General features: G+C 30.8%; 1 protein-coding gene across 1 annotated transcript; it reads right to left on the bottom strand.

Annotated features, from left to right (window-relative positions):
* Positions 1-2,162: 2,162 nt before the first annotated feature.
* LOC137928815 (carbonic anhydrase-related protein 10-like) lies at positions 2,163-21,071 on the bottom strand. The gene is made up of 10 exons (XM_068771798.1): positions 20,967-21,071; positions 13,210-13,260; positions 8,423-8,559; positions 7,630-7,821; positions 6,329-6,424; positions 5,345-5,411; positions 4,885-5,039; positions 2,752-2,883; positions 2,371-2,419; positions 2,163-2,301 (listed from the first exon to the last, which is right to left on the bottom strand). The coding sequence occupies exons 1-10, from the start codon at positions 21,028-21,030 to the stop codon at positions 2,279-2,281; spliced, it is 966 nt and encodes a 321-aa protein (XP_068627899.1). The 5' UTR covers positions 21,031-21,071; the 3' UTR covers positions 2,163-2,278.
* Positions 21,072-24,975: the final 3,904 nt, after the last annotated feature.

Raw genomic sequence — 24,975 nt, 5'->3', positions numbered from 1 at the left:
CTTTTTTAAATAAATCTATCTTTAGAGTGAGCGTATGTATAATGAAACTACAATATTGACGCCCGTAATAATACTATTACAATTAAATTACACACCAAAATACGTCTAATAAAGGTGGTATCTAAGGGATAAGATATTAAAGAAACATCAATTAATCTTACCTAGAATATTAAATATTTTCCAATCCAATCTAATTCAGATGTTTTACAGTATTTTTACTCATAATGTCTTTCAGTTGTTCATATAAAAACACGTACTCGTAAGCAACACGTTGCACTCGTGATTTCTCACGAGATGTCACTGGATGAATACAAAGCAAATAATCTCGACGCTCGAGCACATTGAAGTTCGCACTCGCTTCAAGAACATACTTAATACGTGCCCCATTTGAAAAGTGTTTATCGTAACAAGTAAACAACCTATTTTTACGCTTTATGTGAAAATAATATTTAGTCTTTTAAGCAAAGTGTGAAATCGAAATATCAGTCGTTTAGTGTACGGTAATAAAAATATTGTAATAATTTTTATAATAGTAATAATACTTTAAAGTTTATTATGAACAATAATGTTTGTTAGTACAATATCTAGTTCTAAAATATTATTTTAGGTCAAAGGAAAATTTCCTTTAAAGCTTCGCAGGATTTGAGGTGATAGAGGCATTCCTATTAAAGCGGCAATCACGGCACGGGCCATAATATTATTTATTTCTAATGATTAGAGTACAAGGGTACAAGGGCTTCTATGAGGGGACCTCGGCTTGATTAGTATCACGGCAGTGTTCTAACCGAACTGTGTCAAGTCGAACTTAGGTACCAGTTTGTACAATGTAGAGAACCTCATAACGAGACGTACCATCGCGTATTACAAAGTGATGAACGGTAATGTATTTTACGCAAGATGTTCTATTTCAAAAGTTTTTGTAGATCCACACTATTATGAAATAAGTATCATATGCATTCTTTTGATCGCTTAGCTCTCTTGTTAAATACTCTTATAAACGAAATGGTTACAACATCTAAGAGGATTTTTGAACGTATTATCGTTTAAGTTCATCGGTATTCATTCCATTTTTGTAAATGTTAAAATTAAGCAGGAGAAATGATTATATAACCATCTGTTCGTATTAACGGTATTTAATCTAGAGGACATCGTGAAGGAAGTCGATTAAATTAAGTTACTACAACGAAAAAGAGAGCAATTTCGATTCTCATAGAATTCAAATGAGCTTCTTATTCAAATACAGAAGTGAAGAAAACACTAAAACAGACGGTTCCACTCCGTTGAGTTGAAAAAGTGTCGAGGTATATTTTTAAGCTTGTGATCGCTGACTTTGTGACTTTGCTAAAAGGCTCTGTAAGTGGAATTGAAATGGTTTCCTTTGAGTTAAACGTTTCGGTATTTAATAATTTTACAGTGGGAACGATAGGGATTAGAAATATTTGAAATAAAAAAAAACATTCAAGATGTATCATTTATTCAAATAACTTTTACAAGTTCTACAACATAATGCAAAAGCCAAGTACATTCAAAGATATTTATAATTTTTACTAGCTACGCTTGACTTTAGGCGTTCGAATTTTTAGATTAGTTAAAGCTGTGGATCCTTGTCAGCAATTTTAGTTACTAATAAATACAGTTCATCTATAAAAATTACTTTTCCAAAGTGTAAGTTTTAGTTTGAAGCATAATTTGATTGTTATTTCATGAACAATGCCTATTACTTGAAGTAAAAATACACAACATTAACAAGACCCACCGAATTGGGCGAACAATTCTAATTGATATGTTAATATAGATATGACAATACATACATTCAAATGTTTGATATAGCTGATAGGTTTCTAAATTTGTATTTTACTATTAACAAGGACTAAATAAATCTTATAATTGATTCATAATATAAGTTATTACTAAATTTTATAATTTTTATGAGATTTATCGAAAATAACATATGCATAGAAAATATTTTGAAACTTAATATAGTAAGAGGCATTTTAGTATTATTATGCTTATACCAATACAATGTAAATATTCATAAAAATTAACTTGCATTGTAATGGTTAATTTGGTACACTTTTATGTAATTACTATATGATACAATACTTTTTCCTACTATATCCTTAATAGCTTCAATATTTGGAAGCAATATATATCGACTAGACTGTACAGTACCGTATATACATCAGCTCATAGTTAAATCATTATTCAGTTGCCTACAAAGTTGTGATATATACCATACATACATATATATGTATATATATATACGGTGGTAGCATTTTTAATACTGTGTCCATGTTTTGGCTGAAATAAAAAAGAAATAAATTTAAAGTAGGTACTTTTTTTTAAAGAAAATGTTAACAATTTTATTACCTTTGTAATGCATATCCCGGTGCATACTCGGACAAGTTTTCCCAGGATACTGTAAAAATTCTTTTGTTTAGTTTGGAATGGACGATTTATAAGGACGACTTCAAAGCATTGTATAAAAGGTGTTAGATTCGACAAATCTTATGAAGATTTTTTTTTATTCTAAAACTTAGTAAGAATCATTTAAGTTTTGGAATATATAAATAACATGCTATCAACTGAATAAGAAATTTGTGCACTCAAAAAAATTCAGAATGCGCGAAATAAATAATCTCAAAGTATGGAAATAAGCCAAATATTATCATTGAAAAAACATTAATAGTGAAACGTAGTTCTAGTAAACGACTGAATCAGTGTTATGCGAGTGCAAATATAATCTTTTACCTTGCTCAAATCAAAATCTATGTTTGTTCTAACTGCTCGGTGATGGAGGGGCTGTGGAGGTCGAAAATTGTTTCCAAGTGGTGCTTTTGGATGTCGAGCGTCCCCCTGCATTAGACGCCGTAGAGCATGTAACTGAAATTAAGTATTTATTTTGAATATTTCTATATTTTATAACTATGTATAAATTAAATATATACAGTGTGATTAGTTATTGGTGTTATATATTGTGTTGTTAAACTTTTAAATGAATGTATAGCTCATTAACCGTCTATTAATTTTTGGTACAATCTTTCCAAAAATCAATATTTTCCGAAATTTTAATTGTTATGAGAACATAGTAACAAAAAGATCGATTGTTACATTTTAAAATCAATTATTGTTTACTTACTGTCCCTGTAAACTTTACACTGCCTGAAGCTATTGGCCGTCGAATTCCAATAAAAAAAATAAATTAATTTTTGTATTTCAAAGTGATCACTTTATACATACAGACATACAGAGTTGGTTGGAAATAGTTGTATAAGCTTTAAACCTTTTACTGGCAAATGATCCATGCAATCACATTACGTCACAAACTTAAGGTATTAAATCGATTTCCATTGTTATTCCAAAAAGCAAAGGTAAATCATTGAATCTCAGAAACGATTTCAAGTAAATTGAAATTTCCTTCTTCCTTTAATGTATGGTGTCGAGCGTTGTTCAGGTAGGTAAGGTCTGTGCGGCGGGATTAATGTTCTCGGCACACGCTATAGTTGCTATCTCATTCACTTCGCGCTTTTCGTTGTAGCAAACAATTTGTTTGTAATTATAGTTCGAATCAAAGTTGAAATGACTTTATTTCATGATGATTATTACATTTTGTGAGTTTGTTATTTTTGAATTACATTAAAGCTACTAATAATGAAGGAAATGGCTATATAATTTATAACAATGGTGCGGTTGCGAGATGTAAAATTATGCTTAAATTTGATGAAGTGTACTGTAACTTTAAGATATGAAATATACAAACAGAAAATTGAGACTGAATGTAAGCAATACATTGTGCTTCAAACAAGAACCGCATGGCGTTCACTCAACTCCCCGCGAGATTGCAAGCAGTTTCCACTAGCACTTAATTTTCCCACCAACACAAACGGAAAACATAAACAATGATTTATAATAACAGCCATACAACGCTGTACTTTCAGTTTACTTTTAACACGTACATAATTCACCGCGAAGTCTTTGTCTAAAGGCGCGGGACGTGAGTTGTTTATTGTAGCGTGAGCTCAAATGAAAATGTTATTATGATACCCTCGACCACAGCCGAACTACATAACAATGATTTGATGCACAATTTTGCTTCTATTGTTTTCATTACAGTTTCAGTTTTCACGAACCAAACTATTTTTGACGAAATGACACATGATATAATTAATTATTTATATAAACTATTATATCGCCAACAATAAGCACATCTTTCTTTTGAGGTTATGTAAACCGTCGTATCATATTTTTGCTAAACTTTTGAATTTTAATATTTTTGTTTAAATTGACGGCGCCAAAACTATTAATATAATAAAAATAGCGTATGCTATAATACATTTTTATATTGCCTTTGAATTGTTGTTAATAATTTAATAAATACTAGTTAGTTTTTATTTTTGTTTTGGATCTCTTTGGTTGGAGGCTTCCTAAATCGTCTTCCATGTCTCTTTGTCAACGCCTTTATTGAGTCATTCTCAGCAATGCCAATTATATTATTAGCCCACTGTTTATTTGACTCCTGACGATAATCTCTCTCCTGGTGGCTCCTGCTATTTTGTTGCTCGTATGGTACACTGGTTATCTTTATAACGTGTTCTCTACGTGTTCACATGTATCGAACCCACTGTTTTTTTAGTTTTAAAGTTGGTGTATGTGCGATGGTTATATAGTTTATAGGCGCGCTTTTTGTTTACTCTTCTTTATTATCGAAAGAGGAATAACATTTGGGATTAACAACGATATTTCTTTGATAGACATCACTGCATGTTTGACTTGTAATCTAGAAACACTACATCAAAAGCTTTCAATGCCTTTATATTTATAAAAACTTAAATTGTTAACTACACTTGCATTAATATGTGCAAAAAACATGAGAATACAACTTACCTGTTGTTTAGTTATATAAATAGGCTTATTAATTATGATCCATGTCACGGTCTCAAAACACGCCGGCGCCGTTGTCGACCCGTCATAGGTCATATAGTAATCAGTATCAGGTAGCAAGCCCCGGACTGATAACCTGTTTACTGGCATCTCTGCACCTAAAGTAATATATCTTATGAGTTCATCCGAGACATTTTATTTTGCAAAATTTTAAAAGATAAACATTTTGAATCTTACCCTGATTGCTGTTAATAACTTAAAAACTGTACGCCAAAAAGTATGTATATAGTAGTATGTATGGGTAAGTAGTTGTAAGTGTATCATTTTAAATAAAAAAGTGTAAGATATAAACCAATAAAATAAAATTAAATTCGGAATTATTATATTATATGGTTCATTAACATATTAAATTCCAAATTTAAATTAATTAATGTATGGTACCCAATAATGTATACTGACTTACCTCCGTATTTAATATTTTCTAACTCTTCGGTTAATATCCTAAGTTCTGGGTTAGATAAATCTCCGAGCTGAAAGGAAAAACATTAAAAATATTTGTGGAACTAACATACTAAATGAGTTTAATAACAGTTGGTTATCGCAAGATAATGTCACAACTTTAATTAAGCAAAGTTGTAAAACGACCAAATAATTACTTTCCTTTTGAACGCACAACTTTACAGGTGTCTTTATAGAGTTAGCCCAGTTGAAACTTGAAATTGTAAATGTTATAATTACAAATATAAATAACTTTAGTATGGAATTTAAGGATTATGTTTATGCTCTAATTTTAAAGAAATACATTGCTTCGTACTTGGAATTAAATTAAATCTTATCCTTTTAAAATTTGCAACGATTTAGTGTTCCTACATAGAAATACTGAATGAGAAAAAAAATAATTTTAAATAGCGGACAGGATAAATAGTGGTTGTTCAATTTGTGAAGCTTTTTAAGGAAATAAATATCGTATGTTTTACTGACAACACGAAACAGCATTTTCAATATACTTTTCTATCGGACAGTTCTTAATTTGAACTAATAGCTTTGGCGGCTAATCCAATGCCGCACAGAAAATTCCAATTTCCTTAATTAACTACCTCCAGTTTGGGTGAAAGCTATGAAAAGGTGCGGCACTGCTGATAACGCTTCGTCGATAATTCTGATCGTGTTAAAGCTTACTTCCATTTTTCAATAATCCATAATTTTAGCACAAATCACGCGCCTGCACTTTTATTACTTATTATTTTCAAAAGTTGATGCGTACTCCGGCCCTCTTGTGTCGCTATGCTCTTGTTTAATTAACTTTGAGGGAACTCAAGTAGGCTCTTGTGTAGAAGATCTTTATTAAACTTGCGCCGATTGATAATAAAAATATACAAAAACCCTTTTTTTTAAAGTAATTCTATTTTAAATTTAAAAATATTAAACATTTTAAATTATTACTTACCTGTAAAAGCAATGATATTGATACAACTCCTTGAGCTTTGTGTAAAGCTTCCGAAAAGTTTGAGTAAAGTTGCGAGTTAAAACCAAAAATTTGAATCTGAAAGCAAAAATATTACTAAATGTTGAACTTTAGTTTGTTAGATTTTTAGTGTTATTTGCACTTATCAATTTAGAAAATTACGCTTCTCTCGAAGAACCGTACTAAGCATTATCATTTTAAACAATATTAATATAGTATAGTTACAAATATTAGTGAAAGAATCAGAATATAATAAAATTGAATTCGGAAAATCTGAGATAGAACGAGACGAATAAAATCGGATACACGGGAGGATAAGCACATGATTTTAGATTTAACGCGTTTGCGTAAGAATTTGTCACATAAATAAACAGGAGCTATGCTTGAGTTGGCTCGCAGTCGTTCCTCGGGATTACATTTGGGATTTCAGCGTCTCGGAGAAGAAAGTGTGGCGCGACTGGGCGATGCGTGAAAAAACATCTGTTACGAATTCTTTTGATAAACTCTCACTTGGAATCCCTGTCAACATCTTATTACATGAAAGGGGGAATGAGATGAATGCGAATACAATTTTGTATTATAAGGTTTTATGAATGCAGTTTGAAATTTTTGAAAATCATTTACGTTAACAAAAACAATGAAAATGTTATAGAATTTGGATGTTCATTGAATAAAATTATTTTCTAATAAATTATTTTCTGCATAAAGTAACACTCCGTTGCAGACCTGTGAATGTACAAACCTGTAGGGTTCTGGATATTAAGTATCTTACATTGAATTATTATAAAGCAACTGTTAATACTATAACTTAGTTTTATTTGTTTGTAGATACGATTAATATTAACTTTAAATGTTTGTATTAGAAAGTGCTTGCAATCAATTAGTACAGCGTCTGTCTCTCTGTTTACTGAACGAACTTCCGCGAAACTCTAACAATGGATTATTGTACGCTCAGTACCATTTAGTCTCAGTACGCTTGTATAGGTATTGTCGCTTCTAACTTGGATCTGTTGTTTCCTTTGATTTTATCATTTATCCATCTTAATTTCAAAATAATAATTAAATCTGCTTTATATGTAATTCATAAGGCAACCAATTTGTTAAAAGAATTAGTGTATATAATTAGGGAAATTCTTTAAATTTTTTGCGAACATAATAATTGATGCTAAATACCATGTCGTTTTCATTTCCCGTATTTAATAATAAAAAAGAATCGACGTTTTGTGAGCGTTATTCGATTTAATATAACGCACCAATAACAAAAATATGATATCGACACTCACCTCAGCAGGAAATGAATATCCATTGATGGCGTGCTCGGATCCAAATTGATCGTGAAGTCCATAATGAATATGTATCTCATGGAATTGATATTTGTACGACAGAGGGCCGCCCGTGATGTTTATGTGATGACGTGTCTCGTTCTCAACCGTGAATATGACAGAGTGGCCCGTATTGCTAATAAGTCCATTTATCTGTTGACGTTTTTTATAACTAAGTCAAATAATTTTATAATAGTTTCTTTTTTTGTTTTGAAAACACGCCATTTGCATTGGAACCATTAGTAAGAAGTTGTGAGTAATGCTTCAAAATGGCGCTGCTGTTTTTTAGAGACCGAAAATTAAAATATTGTGAATACAAAATGGAATAAGGTTAGAATAAGACACGAGAGCTAGAAGTGTCAAGTAACCTTTGTTCTATTATAGCAGTAATCCGATAAAAAAATATTGAAATGGTTGTATGTATAAATTTAAAACGTATCGCTTTTAAAGCTAGTTGCGTAGCATTTTTAGTAGTATCTACAACTTAATATATGTGTGGGAGATTACCTATTCAAACACTTTTAATTCGTTTTGTCCATAATTTTATTGTATTTTTTGGATATTTAAACGTGGTTTTAGACGAAAATGTGTTTTAATTACTAATTAGAAATTAAAGCACAATTCGTTAAAAACCGTCAAATATTTTAGTGTAAGTAACTTCAAATTAATAAATGCGCTTTTTTATATAACAATATTTCAAATCAACAACTTAAATACAAGATGTTATAGGAATAAAAATCACAAACATACATACTCTATGCTTATCTATGTGTAAAAAGCGTAGGTTGGGATCGAAGAGTAACTTTTCCGGTTCGAGATTCACCGGGGATTGCCGGCGGCCTTTGTTGCATAAGGACCATTCCGGGTTAATCAAGCCCCAGAAAGCTGGACCTAAAATTTTAAATACGTTAGTATTTTGCTTATTATAATTAAGTACAGTTAAGCTTTTAAAGATAGATTTTATAGAACATATCATGAAAATTTCAATGTCTAAAATATTAAAATTCTGGTCGAATTGCGAAGCAATTTTTTTTAAATTATTCGTCGTTAATAGATGTCGAGTGACGATTGTTTATGGGCAGTGCAGAAAGGGAGCCCCGCGCCTGGATGCAGCTCAACCCGGCTCGCGTACCGTAAACATTACCTAATTTTGACTTTCTCGCAATGCAGTTTAGTTTTTGTCTGTTATAAAACCGCTATCTTAATTTACACGTCTCCTTTACTTTGTCCCCTTGGTGTTTTATTTAGTAGTTTAATTCAACACCGAAAAATAGTATTTTTTTTAATTTTGACACAGAATTGCAGACTTTGAGTTAACAAATCAATTTGCAATGGGTACTGCCCATTTCGAAGAGTGAATATCGTAGAGGTTTTAATTTTGACGGATGTGCTTTATCAAAAATTATTTATTACACGTGTAACATAATCGCCCCTAGACAACAAAATTTACAACGTATTTTTTTTAACTAGCCCGGATTATTTGTATAAAAATGTAAATTTTCTAAAAGACTAGTCCTTGAACTTTGAAATAACATTAGTACCATTTAAATACGATTGGATTTTTTTAAAAATATCGTTATATTCTTGTGAGAGTCGAAGATCCACTCCTGGAATAGCTCCCGGAAACAATTCACCCATGCACAAGGTGGCGTTGGAAGAGGAGTGGGAAGAACTTCTTCAGGATCTGGTGCAAAAATTAACCAGGGCGGTAAGAAATCGCCACCGAGACAACGCAAAAGCTATTTTTCCAGGAATACATAATACAAATTTAATAAATTTATTTAACATGTCTTGTACTTTTTGTTTTTATTTGATTTTTACCTCCCATAACTTAATCTCCCTTTTGTTGCATTTTGAATGCATAATTGTTTCAAATGTTGTAAAGGTATTTTAAAAATAGAAAAAATTGATGCTGAAAGATTAGGCTTTCACAAAACATTTATTTTTATATACACACTCCATGCTAGTTCAGAAAAAAATTGTTTGTATATTTTGGCTCGAGCCGATAACGTTGCATGCGGACGTATTCGTAAGAAGATTCAAAATATTAGATAATGATAAATTGACAGAATTCCTAAGAAACTTAGCCCAGAATGAAATATTAAGTAATAAAGATATTAACATTTAAATTATTTTAAATAAGGAGAATTTAATACAATAATATTTTTCCTGTACACAGAAAGATATATATTTTGTAACGAAGACAAACGTATTTTCTGCCCATAGACGCTCACTGCAAAGTCTAGGTTTTCCCTATAAACATATCTGGGAGGAGATACAAATCCAGCTTTGCAGGTGGGTTGGAGATCGCTGTGTTGTGTTATGGTACGCAGAAGAAGCTGCTCCTCATTCTCTAGGAACTTGTTTGTGAGCAGTGATGATTATTGGTAACTAATGTACAAAGTGTGAATTATTGTGCTACGGTAATCGAACCCGCAACCTACGATTGCAAAGCTCAATCCTCCACTGCCTTGCTACACTCCTCTACTTTGTAATTATGCATCTAGGTATAGTCATTGAGTTATCATCAATTTAAATGTATTTAGAGTAAAATAGCAGTGAAGGATTTATCAATAATTTGTTTAAATTATTTCAATAGATTTACATATCTGATTTCCTTTTCGGATATGTTAATAATTCATTGGCTAGATTTAGTGATTGTGCAGGCGGCAAAAGCATTAGCGCTTGCAAGGTATTTCAATATGGCGGGCAACAACGGCGTAAAAGTAGCCAAAGTACTTTGGATCGCGTTCATGGTTTTATTATTTATGACCTTGAAAATTGCATGAGTAAGCCAGCGCTGCGGTTGCGGTCACGCCTTCTTTATGGGCAAGCGTTAAGTGAACGCTGCTTTAGAGCATTCTTTTATTGTTTTTGGCAATTTGCGTCTACATCAGTTGTTATTAATTTAAAGGTTCTATCTCATATTTTCTACTCCCCACTTTGTTTAAATTTTATACCTTTCTAAAAATAAAATTATTTGTATGGTCTTATCACACAAGTAAATAAAAATAGTTTATCATGATTATGTTTTACTTTATCTTTATATCATAATTGTTTTTCTATTATTATTTTTCTGCTATGACAAAAGCTAATGTAATAAATTATATACATGTACAATAAATCATATTAGTTCAGGCTTTAGGTTAATATGAAGCCACTATGTATAATTTTCAGGCGTTAATATTTACAATTAGGGATTCATAATATTTAATTAAAAAGCATAGGCCGTAATTTATAATAGTATAAATATTTTTGTGTAAAAATTGGGAAAAAAGTTTCACACTTCGAAGGACTTTTAAGTGGTAATAAAGCTTGATATTGAATCGCTCTACAACTGTAATATATCCTTAATACTGTGATAATGACCACCAAGAAAAAAAACGTTTGAATACCTCCCTGTCGTGAGCACTTCTCTAATCAGGGCGCTTTTGGATCCAAAACAACCTTAATTGAAGGATGCTATCATAGGGAAGTTCATGTGGATTTTAGTTCTTATTAATTCGAGCTCTTCGAGAATTTTCTCACTGCGTACTCAAGTCTTCGGTGTTAATGATCCTCGGTGAATAAGAAGAACAAAACACAGTGAGAGTGTTGTGTATAAAGATAAACATTATTTTTTATAAAAAGAAGGAATTTATTTATTAACCTGTAATGTTATCATCATAGAAGATCTCGAATGCAGCATAACATAAATATTTGAATTACCCAGAAACGTAATTTAGTAAGTTTTAGTAAGTTTTCATGGAACCAGTTAGACGTAAGTTAGGTGTACAACTTCAATATACCAATCGTGTACTACACTAACGCTCAGGCTAGCAACAGTGGTAAACTTTTCAATATCGGGTGTCGTTTTCAGCAGGAAATAATTCTATATAATATCGTTCAAAGAAATTCTTTCGAGATCCATAATTGTGTTATGAGGTATTTTATTATAAAAGATATAACTTATTGCAGATTTTATATGTTAAAATGTGAAAACGTAAATCAGTTGGACTCTTAAAAAAAGTTTATAATCTAAAATGTACTAAGTTTTGAAAAAAAAGAAAAGACATTTTATGAAAAACGGTAACAAAACGTTGCTAATCTACCAAAACGTTACATAAAATGTATGTAAAAATATTTAGAAACGTTAAAGTATTTCCAATTTTAAACAGGAAAAAGACGATTTGATAAATCATATCTCCAAATTTTAGGAACGTAATGTGAATGCAAGATAAATCGCCAGTATGAATTTCATGTCACGTAAATCGTCAAAAATCTAATCGCCGAAGAAAAATTTATGTTACTGACAGTCGTATTATTTGCATAATGATTATGGTAGGTCAATAATTTCATAGAATAGTAATGTAACTAACTGAGACTGTGAGGAATTCAAGTTTAAAATATATTTTATCTTTTAGGAAATTTAGTAATATTGTTGTTAAAAAATTAAAATATCAACCTTGCAAACGAGTCAATAGACTAAGTTTCACAAAACTTTTGGTGCAATATCGTAATGAAGCAAGGATGCTTTGTAGTGGTTTGGATATTGACGGAGAGTAATTCACATACCCACTCCGTAACATAGACTTGTTTTCGGCCAAACAGTGTGGATTTTATTCAGCTTACTTCAGATGAGTGCGAGACGATTTAGATTATGGCAGAACTTCGATCGCCTTAATATTTGCTTACGCATCAGAAATGGAATCGTAATGAGAAAGGAGGGTCAGTATTTAGGTAAGTATTGCCCACCATTATTTGCGATTGTCTTTAACATCATTATTCGGGCGTAGGACGATCACTGTTGGACATAGGTTCTCGAAAAGATTTCTAATACAATCGATTATGAGCAGTCTGCATTCTACAAATTAAGTAGTATGGCAGCGCAAATGCGGTTAAGTCGTGCCGCTACGGAGAAGAAACGTCATCATCGGCCTAGTTATTGTGGGATTAGTTTCTCACCATGATTTACTAACTAAGCTTTAACTAAAACTTAACCTTTGCAAGAAAAAAAAGGAGAATTTTCACTCCTAGAAAGAATTGCATGCACCTACAGAGCCGATAAAAAACATCTCAGAGATTTTAGTGAGACGGGATATATATATATATATAGGCCTCGATCACCTCACTGTACTTCATTTCGTATTTTTTTTCGACATTAGGGTTTCTTTAGAATATCATCTGCTTTAAAACCAAAAATACAATAACGCGAATTGAGAGACATTTTTTTAAGTTTCAAGTACCATGTACAGTACATATATATATATATATATATATAGTAAGATATATATATATATACATATATATATATATGTATACACATATATAAATACACATAAATTGTATAAAATATCTGGAAATGAATATGATTATTGAAATATGCTTTAATTCTCCTTTTTTATAAGTGCTTAGCAGGTATATTTTATCAACTAAAGAAACATTACTTTAAAGCTTGAATTATTAAAAAAAAACGCAGGCAACATCGCAAAAATATGCTAATTAAAAATGGTTGTATTCGTGCAGTTTAACTTTACTTAAATATAACATTACGAAACTCACCTGAAATGCCGTCGTAGGTCCACCATTCTTCCCAGCTGACGCTGCTCACAGCTGCAATCAAATTCCTTCTAATTAAGCTTGAACTATTCTTATTAGGAGTACTGTTTACCCTGTTTATTTTTCTTGTTCTTTTTTTAACATCCGTGATATTTATAAAAAAATGAGGATTTTAAGTTGGCCATACACTTTTTAATATATTTATTTCAATGCGCTCTACTTTTATTTTTAAAGTTATTCACACCTGTAAATTTTGTCGGTATTCATTTTAATATTTGACTAAATTAAATTAAAAAAAATTAAATATTTGAAATAAATAAATAATTGTAAATTTTTATCATTCATTTTAAAAGTTTAAATTTTCTATTAAGAAGATCTCTTAATTACAGAGCTAACCGTATCTAATAAACTAATAGAGTAAATCAACAATGAAAATCAAACAAAGACATACGTATTGGCTTTGTTTCCTTAGATAGACGCAGGGCAAAATGCAATGCATTTAGTGTATAAAAGATTTTAAAGTTGTGTATTTTTCTTACTTTTAAAGACGAGATAAAAAATCTATTGTTGGAAAATGTAATAATGCAGTGAAGGCATCTTTTTGTTTGATCTAATGCCAATAATTACAATCAATATACCTTATGTAATAATAAAACTTTATATTCTGTAAAATTATATTACATATATTTCTTTAAAAAAATTATGTTAGTAATTTTTTGTTAATATTAAGCCATCATTACCTTATATTAATTAATAATTTGAGGTGCACTGGCAATATTAACACAAATTTATACGAATACTCTCACAGCCAATAAGACTTTTGAGTAACAACAAAAAAAATCCAAATTTAAGTACTTTCGAGCCTAGAGATTTGCATGCGATTTAATTTTCTTATTTGAATTTCTCTAAGTACTCTTAATTAAGATTACGAAATTATGATACCCATAATATTTTGAAGCAATTAATTCGAAAATACCTTGCGGAAATTCTTACACCTTAATTATTTATGAAGTGAATTTTCTTGTCATAAGATATCCCACTAATTTAAGAGATTCCGGATAATAAACACTTGATATTTGAGAAATTTTACCTTCAACGATAAGTTGGAAATCATTAGATTTTCGTCGGTATCTTACATTTTAAAGCTTATTTTTATTTGAGTTAATAATGTCGGAGATACTGAGGTGGATGAATCGGTCATTGAACTCTGTAAGGTTATATTAAAATGAAAACAAATCTACTAATACATATTCAGAGGCAATAGTTGAAATGTATACCAATCTCGAAACTTACTCGATACATGCCTGATTTATGCTTTTAATTTAAATTTTTGCATTCGCCGGGCGAAGTTTGCCACGGACGCGCCGCTTGCATCGCAAATATATGTCGCAGTGGAGTAGAGATCGTTTCCAGTTACGATTCGATACAGGCTGAGTGAATTGTCGACTTTTAATCTTTTAATGCTACTCAAAGTTCCAACTTGCAGAAAATAGTTTTATATACAGCTTAACGTTACGTTAAACAGGATTATAATTTTTTTGTTTAAAGCTGTTTATTTAGCTGACATAATTTCATAGCGTTAATAACCGAAGTATTCATTTATCGACTTCCATGGGTAGATCATGGGTAGTAAATATTGGATTTTGATTAGTAATAATGAGAAGTATTATTTACTTATATGATCAATGAAAATTGTATTTGTCTTGATTTAAATTAATAAAAATATTACATGTACACTACAAATGTTTGTTTGTTCATAGTAAAGTGATTTAACACTAATATGACACAAGAATAGATATAATGTTAACTGGGCTTACGGGACTCCGGACAATATGTTATGTAGAGTTTAGAGTAGCTTAAAGCAACTTTATCGTGAAAACAACACCTGAGACGACATGTTCATCACGTTACTTGCATTAAACTGAAGTTAAAAAACTTTAAAATAGTTTGTTATATCTTAAAGAATTATTAATATTATCTAATTCTTACTTAATTATAAATTAAGTAACACATAGTTAAGTTGCAGGTGCAAGCAACCATATAATTTAATTCATGATATTATTTAAGATTTGCTAGCAAAGAATTGAATCTCAAATGTTTTTAATATCAATAATTAATCTTCATAAAAAGAGAAATAATTGTATTTTATAAAAAAAAACATTAAGAGTAATAACGAAATGTAAAGAACTCATTAAACGTTTGTCATTGAAATATTAAAAAATATCACAATCAAATTGAAATCAAATAAATGATTAATTAAAATTTATAATTATTTAAAAGTGACGGATTCATGTTTGTGTTTTTCATATTCTTAAAATAATTTTGCAGTCGTTTCGGTCACTGAATCTTTTGTTGGTTAATGCGGCATGTATACCGAAATGTAAGATTGAATTCTTATGCATTGTTGCATTTTGCAGACGGTATTACTACGTGGCGCAACCGAGTGCTCGCCTGGGGGATGCCAGTCAGCATCTGTTTTGCAGTTTTAACTCTAGACAGAGTCTGAAAGACACCGCTATGCCTTCGGGACTATCAAATTATCTTACAATTCATTTTTATATAAATATTACTATGCAAAAATATGGTTTTATAAATATATTTCTAAAACAAGAGTAAAAGGAGGCAATGTTTCAAAGGTATGGATGTCGCAATCAAATGTTGAAAACGTGAGCAATTCCCAGCCGACAGACTCTACAAAGAGCTTCAACCATGCATCGGAAATGAATCAGTTTCCGTTTGAGTATGGCAAATGATACATCTCCATGAAAGTTGATATTATAAATTAAACTTTAATTGTACAACGATACCGATGAATTTCGTTTAATCCAGCACAGCTGTAACCGGTTGCAGTACCGGATGGAGACACATTGCGCTCAAAGTTCATACATTTAAAATTCATAGTCTAAGTTAGTAGAATTTTAAGAATATAAAGGATTTTAATTAAGACTCATCCGGCTAACTGTTACTGCTTTAGAAACATAATAGACATTCGTTTATTTTTACAATATATTAAATTGAGAATTAGGGAAATTTAAATAAACGAATGGAAATATCATTGACGTATGAAATAAATAAATAAAATCATGCGGATAATAGGCAATTTCACGGTGCATTGGGCATTCTTTGCGTGGCAAGCGCAAGACTGCAGAGCAATCGTCGTTCCCGACACCCGCATCACAAAAGCTTAACGGGGGTGTAAATTTAGGATCTTCGTCTTTTTCTTAAGCATAGTGATTTTAAAACATGTATTCCATTTTAAAACTACAGAATAGGCCAACTTATTGCATTTGGAATACGGCAATAACCTTTCAATAATGAGTGCTTATTTTTATATTCAGCTAGGGACGCAAATGATAAATTCATTAATTTCTAACACTTAATTTGTTAAAAGCAAAACATAAAAAGTTATGGATTTTAAATATCTTTCTGTTAGGATATTTAAGGTATATTATAATAAGGTGTAATTTCATAAATCAATCTTAGTATTTAACAAACAATGTAATTTTTTTAATTCTTGAAAACAAATCGAGTTCAAGTCATCTAATTCAAGTTTTATACTTGTAGAAACTTCGGTTTAAAAATATGATTGAACGCCCCCTCAATTCCTGTTACCAAATTGCAAGTCTCTAACTCCTATGGTTACAAAGATGTCGTGATGATTCAATACATTGGTGCAAATGTCTTATACATGAAAGGTAGCGAATAATATTATAGATTTCACTATAGAATTATTTTACAAACATGGCTTGCTTTTTTAATCTCAATAACAATAGTACAAGGTAAAATGGTTTGTCGTTTATGAGAACAATATTTTCTGGCTGTATATTGATGTAGTTGTTACGTATTCATACCGTAGTGCGCACCGGCGCGCGGGTGAACTCCTACCTATGCAAATTTTACAATATTGCATTTGCTCGCCTCTAAGTATTTGTTACTGCGATCATGCTAATGGATTTTTCTTTGTCTCTACGAAACCCAATGTAATCTTTTTATCGTTGCAAAATGGTAAGTAGCTCTCGGATAACTCGTTTCAATGTTTGCACTATGGAATAAACTATTTAATAGATCCTAGCACTGAATACTGCTCGTGAGGCATGTAAAATTACACTCTCACACCGATATACTCACGCCAATCACGTATTCTTTCATAGTCTATGTTAATTTTTTTTCTATATTGCGAGTAGTAATAAATATATACTATAAAGTAACGAAGTACCACAAGTAGCCATAACACAAGTTAATTCTTAGTGTGGGCATACGGTGTTATTATTTAATGTCTGTCCACTTTTATATCAACATGTACAACAACAGTGTACAATGCATAACTTTTTTTTGTAATTGTCGCTTTTATTTTATGAAAACAAAGTATGAAGTAATTTTAAAGTAATTAAAAATTAATGTTACGCCTTTTATTGTAACAATTCATCTCAGCATTGAAAACTAAGGCTTATAATATTTCACTTTTGTTTACGTATAAAATATCAAAAAAAATTTTTCATCAAAATTATAATTCAAATTTTAGTGCAGAGACAATATACACGGGGCGAAGTTAAATTAAAGTCGTATGCGGATTTGGCGGCGGTCCGCTTGAGCTTAAGGCCGGCTTCGCCACCTGCGCTCCGAACCTAGCACTGAAAACACAATTTGCGGTGCGCCTTTTGTGACTCCTGTTTACTTTTATGCAATTTGTTTTTGAACTTTATACGCGTTGTTATATATTCTAGTTTTATAATTTGCCAGCTGTACTTTACCTAATGTTTTTATTTACAATTTAACATATCTTATACTTGAAACGTATTTTATTAAAATAAAATAGCTAAACTCAAAGATGTACAAGAAAAATTCTTATAAAATCTTAAAAGATATAACACCGTTGGGAATGTTGGCACAAGATATTTCCGACGCCTTGTCCTAGATTTAAAAGGTGTACAAATAAAATAGTATGAAACAATAGAAGGAGAGTAAACAAGGTCATAAAGCACGTCAGAAGAAAGAGCCTATATATAATCAGCTTAGTGATAAATTGGTAAACAGCACGCGAACGACACAGCTGCTTCCGCTGTTCGTTTCATCGCTTACTTGCCGTAGTATCTTATAATAAAGAAATGTTACTTATAGAAATTGAAATGCAAAGTTTACTTTTATTTTATTCATTAATCCCTTTTTTAATTTTTTAATAATATGAATAACGATTATAGCATGGTTCTTGCCCTGCAAAAAGGGGGATAATGTGCAACAGACAAATAATACCAAAGCTACTTGTATAAATAGATTTTTATACTAAGTTCTTACATATTTATTAAGAGATCTTACCAAACTACACAGAGGAAAAAGGTTAGAATCAGTGAAATGAAAAGAAATGTACCGACGTACTGCGTGCCAGAAATGCTCCTACAGCATGATGGTTGTGGAAAGAGGAATATGTCGGTACGATGATGGTCGTTACTCTACCTTCGGATCTGGTTGTTGCTGGTTGTTGCAATAAAGAAGCGTCGGCAATTTAGCTGTCAGAATCTTCCGCAAGATTTTATGGTTAGCAATGATAGAGACCAGCAAAACAGAGACAAAAATTTTAGAAAAGCTTGCATATATGACTTTTTGCCTTCTTTGTCCTCAATATGGTTCAGGCTAATCCGTTGCGTGTGACAAGATAAGAAATGAGCAAAGGTAAAGAGAGGAAGGCTTTTGTTATAGTAATAACATTGTAAAGGTTTTTTTATCCTATAGTCCCACATATCCTGTCATTTCTTCTTGTCTGAATGCAAAGATATTATTTGCTTTAGCAAAAAAGGTGCAAAGTGCTAGTATGCTAGCATGATAGTCAAGGAGATTTTAAAATAGAGATGCTGACCTACCACCTTTGTGAAAAATTTGTGCGATGTTGGTAGTCGAAAAGGGAAACAGTTCGACTCATCCATGTAAAGGAAGTCAAAGACCCTTAAATTTTTCATTTCGGCAATCGCTTTACCTGAGTTCATAAACACAAATTTCTCTATTCAGTTCATCTCGCTGCCTACACATCTTTTATATTGCTTTATTAGAATTTTCTCACCTATATGTCTCTTTTAATTATATTACCAATTATTAAAAAAAAAACGAGTCACTTAATTAACTTCTGTAACCATAAGAAAACGTTTTAAGCTTTGGGGCTGAATTTATTCTTAGAATGTTCCCTGTACATTGTAACTGATCTTTAAACGAAGACGGTGGACTTGATCGTACAAATCCTGTGTGCATTTCCCAAAATACAATTTGTAAAACACGGAGAGACGCTAAGTCTGTTCAAGACTAATCTGATTGGTACTAATTAATACAAACTGACTAACTTCATAACTCGTCTCTCCTCTGTTGATATATAATAACATCTTTCCAAATATAGTTGCAGAATTCCGTAATATTTAATCCTTGCATTATTTCATGTCAATGTCTATATCCCGTGTAGAACAGACGTCGTAATTTTTTAGATCACCTTTATCTTCGATTTGAATGAAGTGCACAATGTTGAGGTTAACTGATAACGCATGACCTTTACATTCCAAAAATAGGATTTAATGTAAAGATACTCTATCTTGCGTTCCTAATTACCAACATGTCAGATTTATTGTTAATAATTTAATATGTACGTATTAACATTTGATTTTTAATTAATATTTTGTAGAAATGGTAAGCAAAATAAAATTTTCTTACCCTATAAGTAAAGAGAGTAACAGCGATCTTTTATGACTTCGTAAGTAGTTTTGAGCTTCCTCATATTTAATAATAAATGTTACTCCATTTTATATCTAATTATTGCTTATACAGAGATTAAAGATTTTATATAAATATTATGATACTCGTACCTTATTTATTAAGTAAAAAATATATTAATTATAGTGCAGAACAGTGTTTGATATGTGACGTTTTAGCTTTAAAAATTATTTTTATTGGACATAAATACAATTATCTTCATAAAATAGACAGTGGAGGTAGTATTAATTTAAGGTGATTTTCTATTCATCTATATGCGTTTTTAATAACAAACTTTGTAAATTATTATTTATTAACAACATCAATTTACTTACCAACAGATAGTATTGGTACTGTTTATCATTTTTGATTTAATATTTTTGTAATTATAAGTTTTTATGTAAGATACTTATTATTTACTTAACTAAGTATTCATTTATTATTATATTTGCGCAGTTTGTTGTGTCTATAGACTACGCGACAATGTATTTATCATCTTAAATTAACATTGAATTTACTGCTTGCTTCTTATCGAAGATATGTATATATTTGAACTCAGCAGAAATAATATAAAATAACAACATCAGTGGGCACAGAAATGGCTATTTTACGACAAAAATTATAGTATTTACTTTTAGTGTTGATGTAGAATATAAAAGGTCTCAAAACAGCAATAAAATTGTAAATAATATTTTCTGTTTGTGCTTTAACTTGTTTATATTTTTAATTACATGATAAATAAATAGTTACTGAACGTTAAATAAAAACGTTACAGGCGTTGATAGATATACTATTTATAAGTTAAACCATAAAAATAAAGTGTATTGAACTTAAATTTATAGCTCAGAATAAAGCGATAAGTTTATACAATATTTATGTACAGTAGTGTAATTGCATTGTATTAATACATTTATAGAGTGATTGTCATGGTTGGCACGCAACAGCAGTAGTCATTGTTTACCAATTATGGCAATATTAAAATTAGCTAATCTATTCGCGTTGGCGGGAGCATAAAGTATTTAAGAAAAACTTACCTGAAAACGATATAAAAATCTGTAGTGCCGTAGTAAGTATAGCCGCTTCGAGATAGCTATTCATTGTCTACGCAACTTTAACTTTCACATCCGACATTGGATATTATTTTCATGCGATACGCTACATAATATTTAAAGTTATAACACTCCTGTAGAATTTTGTCAGTAGCATGACTTAGGATGACTAAGGATTCTTTTTGGATTCTATCATCAATTCATGTTCCTATTGGACTGTTTTCACCTGAAACAATAAAGAAATTTTTTTTTTATACATGTTCTACTCGCAAAATAGGTACGACTTTCCTTGCTACTAGTAAAATTATGATAAATTTAATTAAATTATTACGTTATTTATTATAAAGACATTTAATTTTATATAATCACGCGTTATAATCACAACACATTTAATTTTATATGATTGGTGTTTAATATGAAATCAATATGCTTATATATCGTAGAATTGACATTCTCATCGTCATTGCGACATAATAGCCCCGTAATTTAACTAGAAATAGCGTCTATTAAATTAATCGAGTAAGCATTGCATTGATTATCACCTAAAACCTACAGAAAATATTTTTTTAGTTGACTGTAGATAGTTTCTTAACGCTAAATTGTAGTGTTGAGATTATGAACAGGAAAAAACAAAAAAATTATATTTTTGTATTCATGACAATTTCTCCATAAAGATTTGATTTTTTTTTTACAACAAGCTTTATGAGTATCGATAGTGCGGTGCGATCTAAAAACATTCGTGAATTTCTTAAAAACCTTTTTTCGAATAATCCTGAGCAATTCTGATAATTCTTTTAATTCTTCATGTAAAAGTCATAAAGGTAATTAATTATAGAACAAGTATATCTTTTTTTTCCTAAAAGTAGTGAACCAGTGACTTCCATATCAAACAAAGAATGTTATATTTTTTCTTCTGTATTTGGTCCACTTTTTTACACTACGGTATTGATGTTTTGATTCTGGAATACAATTTCAAAATCTCGGTAATGGAACTTGACACTTACAGATTTGTGGTAATGGATGACTATTGTTATAAATTTGTTGATAAATAATGTGGTCCGATTAAATAAATCTTCGGATTATTGTGAGAAATCATCCACCGAATTTATTTTTGTCCACTATCGAGCAGATACCTTACAAAACTCATGTTCATCGTCGGTAATTTTCTGTGCTCGTTTATACAAGATGCCTATGGAGAGCAATTTCCTTAATAGTCAATTTCCTATTTCTCATTATGGGAACTCACTTTGCTGTTGTTTTCTCTAGTCGTAGACCTACCAGAATAAGTTTTTTTTTTTGATGTTTTTTCCTCCTGTTTTAATTCTGCAAATTATTTCTTCGCAACGATATAGTTAAATTTATTAGTAGACTTTCAAGGATTCTTAAATCTACTTCCGTGTCATTTCCTACTAAGGCGAGCTTTTGTTTCACTTACTACACCGCGGTTCTTAGTGATCTTTTGTTGACGATATTTAAAAAACTAATCTACTTATAATCGTATAGTGACAATCAAATGTTATGTGACATTCTAAATCATCATTATTTCAGTCGTTGGGCGACCACAGCTGGACATAGGCCTCCTCCATAGATTGCCTATATGAACGATAAGAACCGGCACCCATCCAGCGTCTTTTTTCACGGCCTTAAAGTCGTCTTTTTACGTTGCAGGCGGACATCCTACGCTGCACTTGCCAATCCGTGGTCTCCGCTCCAGTACCTTAAGACTTCAGTGGCTAAAAGTTCTGCGTGCAACGTTCTCTCTACTTCAATTTATCAATCCGTTGGGCTGTGTGTGTTATTATCATTTGTCTACGGACCTTCTCATTCGTAATTCTATGTCGTAAAAAACAACGTAGAGTATCGCCCTCACGATTATTTATTATATTATTAGCTAGTATTGATAAATTTGATATTAGAATGAAAATAAATGAAAAAACAAGAAGGGACGATAAAGTCTAGAGTAGCATATCTTTTTATTATTTAGAAGTACTCGTTGGAATAATTCGTCACCGTCTGTAATTTATATCTTTTACCGATATTCTTATTGAAGTTATTATTTTATGATTGACATTTTGATTTGACAAACTTAGTGTATACAAATAGTATGTCAATGAAATATCTGATTGTCTGAACGCCTTAATAAAATATCTGATTTTAAAAATATTACGGAATAATATTAAGTTAGACGGAAAGAGAAACATTTTATGTGAAAGTGAAATAAATGATTTTTTCAAAAACTATAACAATGATACAGTCCAATATGAGAAAAATAGTGTTGTTAACATTAAAAACAATGTTAATGCTTATCTTGACAATTATATTAAAGTTATACTTTTTTTTATTAAAAAAAAGTGTTATTACACAGGTGTTATTACACAATGTCCAAGTATTCTAGATTCTTGCTAACAAAGTCTTCTTACTAACCAAGGCTTGGTAACAGGTTGGAATGTCTTATCAGGAGCAATATTGCAACTAAGAAAGAAGAAGCCACGTGTTTTAAAATTCGGTTTAACATGTGCAAATTTTATACACGAATAAAGCAATCTATTAAAATATTGAAGAAAGGACACAATAATTAACTGTGACCACAAGTGCACTATTTAATCCTTGAAGTATTTATGAATAAGTTTGAAAATTATTTTAGCACAAAGTTCTTCTCAGTCGTGCACTCATGTTAGAGTGGTCGTGGTCATGCCCCAGTCGGTTCTGGTGCCCCCGTGGCTCTCGCTCACACAAAACAAAAAATTATCGCCATAATATTATAATCAATGAAAAATATTATACTTCATTTCTCTGTTACGTGAAAAAATTATATTTATGTACAAAGATTTATTTCTTATAAAAATACTTAATTTTTGCTTAACACCATTCCGAACGATTTGATTTAAGAATTTGAAATTAGTTAAGATAATATTAAGGCTTAAGGATGTATAGAGTCAAAGCCACATTTTGCACTATTATTTATCCATTAAATTGCTGACTCCACAAGCAAGCGAATTTGAAATCAAATTTCTGATATTTTGTATAGGAATTCCAAATTCTAATTTATTTCGAATTAAAGCTAACACAATTTAGTTTCGAAATAGGTTATTCATTAGTTTTGTCAATTCAAAACTATGTAAATACTAAAATGTTGCGTCATTTGTGTCCACTGTCTAACAAATGATGGAGAAACTGCTCAAAGAATGATGCCCTATACGGACCAGCTACCGCAAACGAATGGATAGTGCGGTTTCGGTTCCAATGTTTCGAAATTTTGATTTAACGAACGGGGAGAGTGGACGATCAAAGACGCAAGTCGATAGCCATTTCAGTAGTTTAAAACTGATAGTTTAAGGTGATAAAATTGTCAAAGTAATCTTAAATCTTTTTTATTATAGTTACATGTTCCGGCTCAGTCAGCGATTTAGCTAAATATTTACTCAGTATAAATTGTTTAAAACAAAATTAATGGAGTTGTTCACCACAAGATGAAAACTCCATCCTTCCCGCTTTGCTGACACAAAAGCAGTAATTTTTGTTGTTAAATTTATTAAAGGTTAATTTTAAGTTTATTTTATAAATAATTATTAGTTTCCGTTGTAAAACTGTATTATAAACCAGTATTTCTGATCGCGAAACCTTTTTTCTAGAAAGCATCTAGTGGCCAAGCAGTGAGGTTCAGCCTAGCTTGCATCCCAGCTCGAGGGCGCCGTATTTACTCTTTACTCAAATTTCTAGTATAGTGTAAATTTTGTGTCCCAGTGTGGTTAACTCGATGTTTTAAAGCTGTATAGTACTTAATTTATTCCGCGTGTTTACTCCTTAACTAGATTAAAAATAGTTCAAAACTAAATTATAAACTAATTTAATTCATAGTAAAAAAATGAAAATAATTTATGAAATTTAAGGCTCCACTGAGAACCTCGTTTTAGGATTCATTTAGCTATATTACTTGTCTTAAGAGATAGTTAATAGATATTTACAGCTGTTATAGGATCCCTTCTAATATCTT

Source organism: Battus philenor, unplaced genomic scaffold, assembly GCF_028537555.1.
Source record: "Battus philenor isolate CCGP_79_NKW_IND1 unplaced genomic scaffold, ilBatPhil1.0.hap1 SCAF_4, whole genome shotgun sequence".
NCBI classification, from domain to species: domain Eukaryota; kingdom Metazoa; phylum Arthropoda; class Insecta; order Lepidoptera; family Papilionidae; genus Battus; species Battus philenor.
The sequence above is the reverse complement of the archived record's forward strand: the minus strand, read 5'-3'. Positions and strand labels throughout refer to the sequence as shown.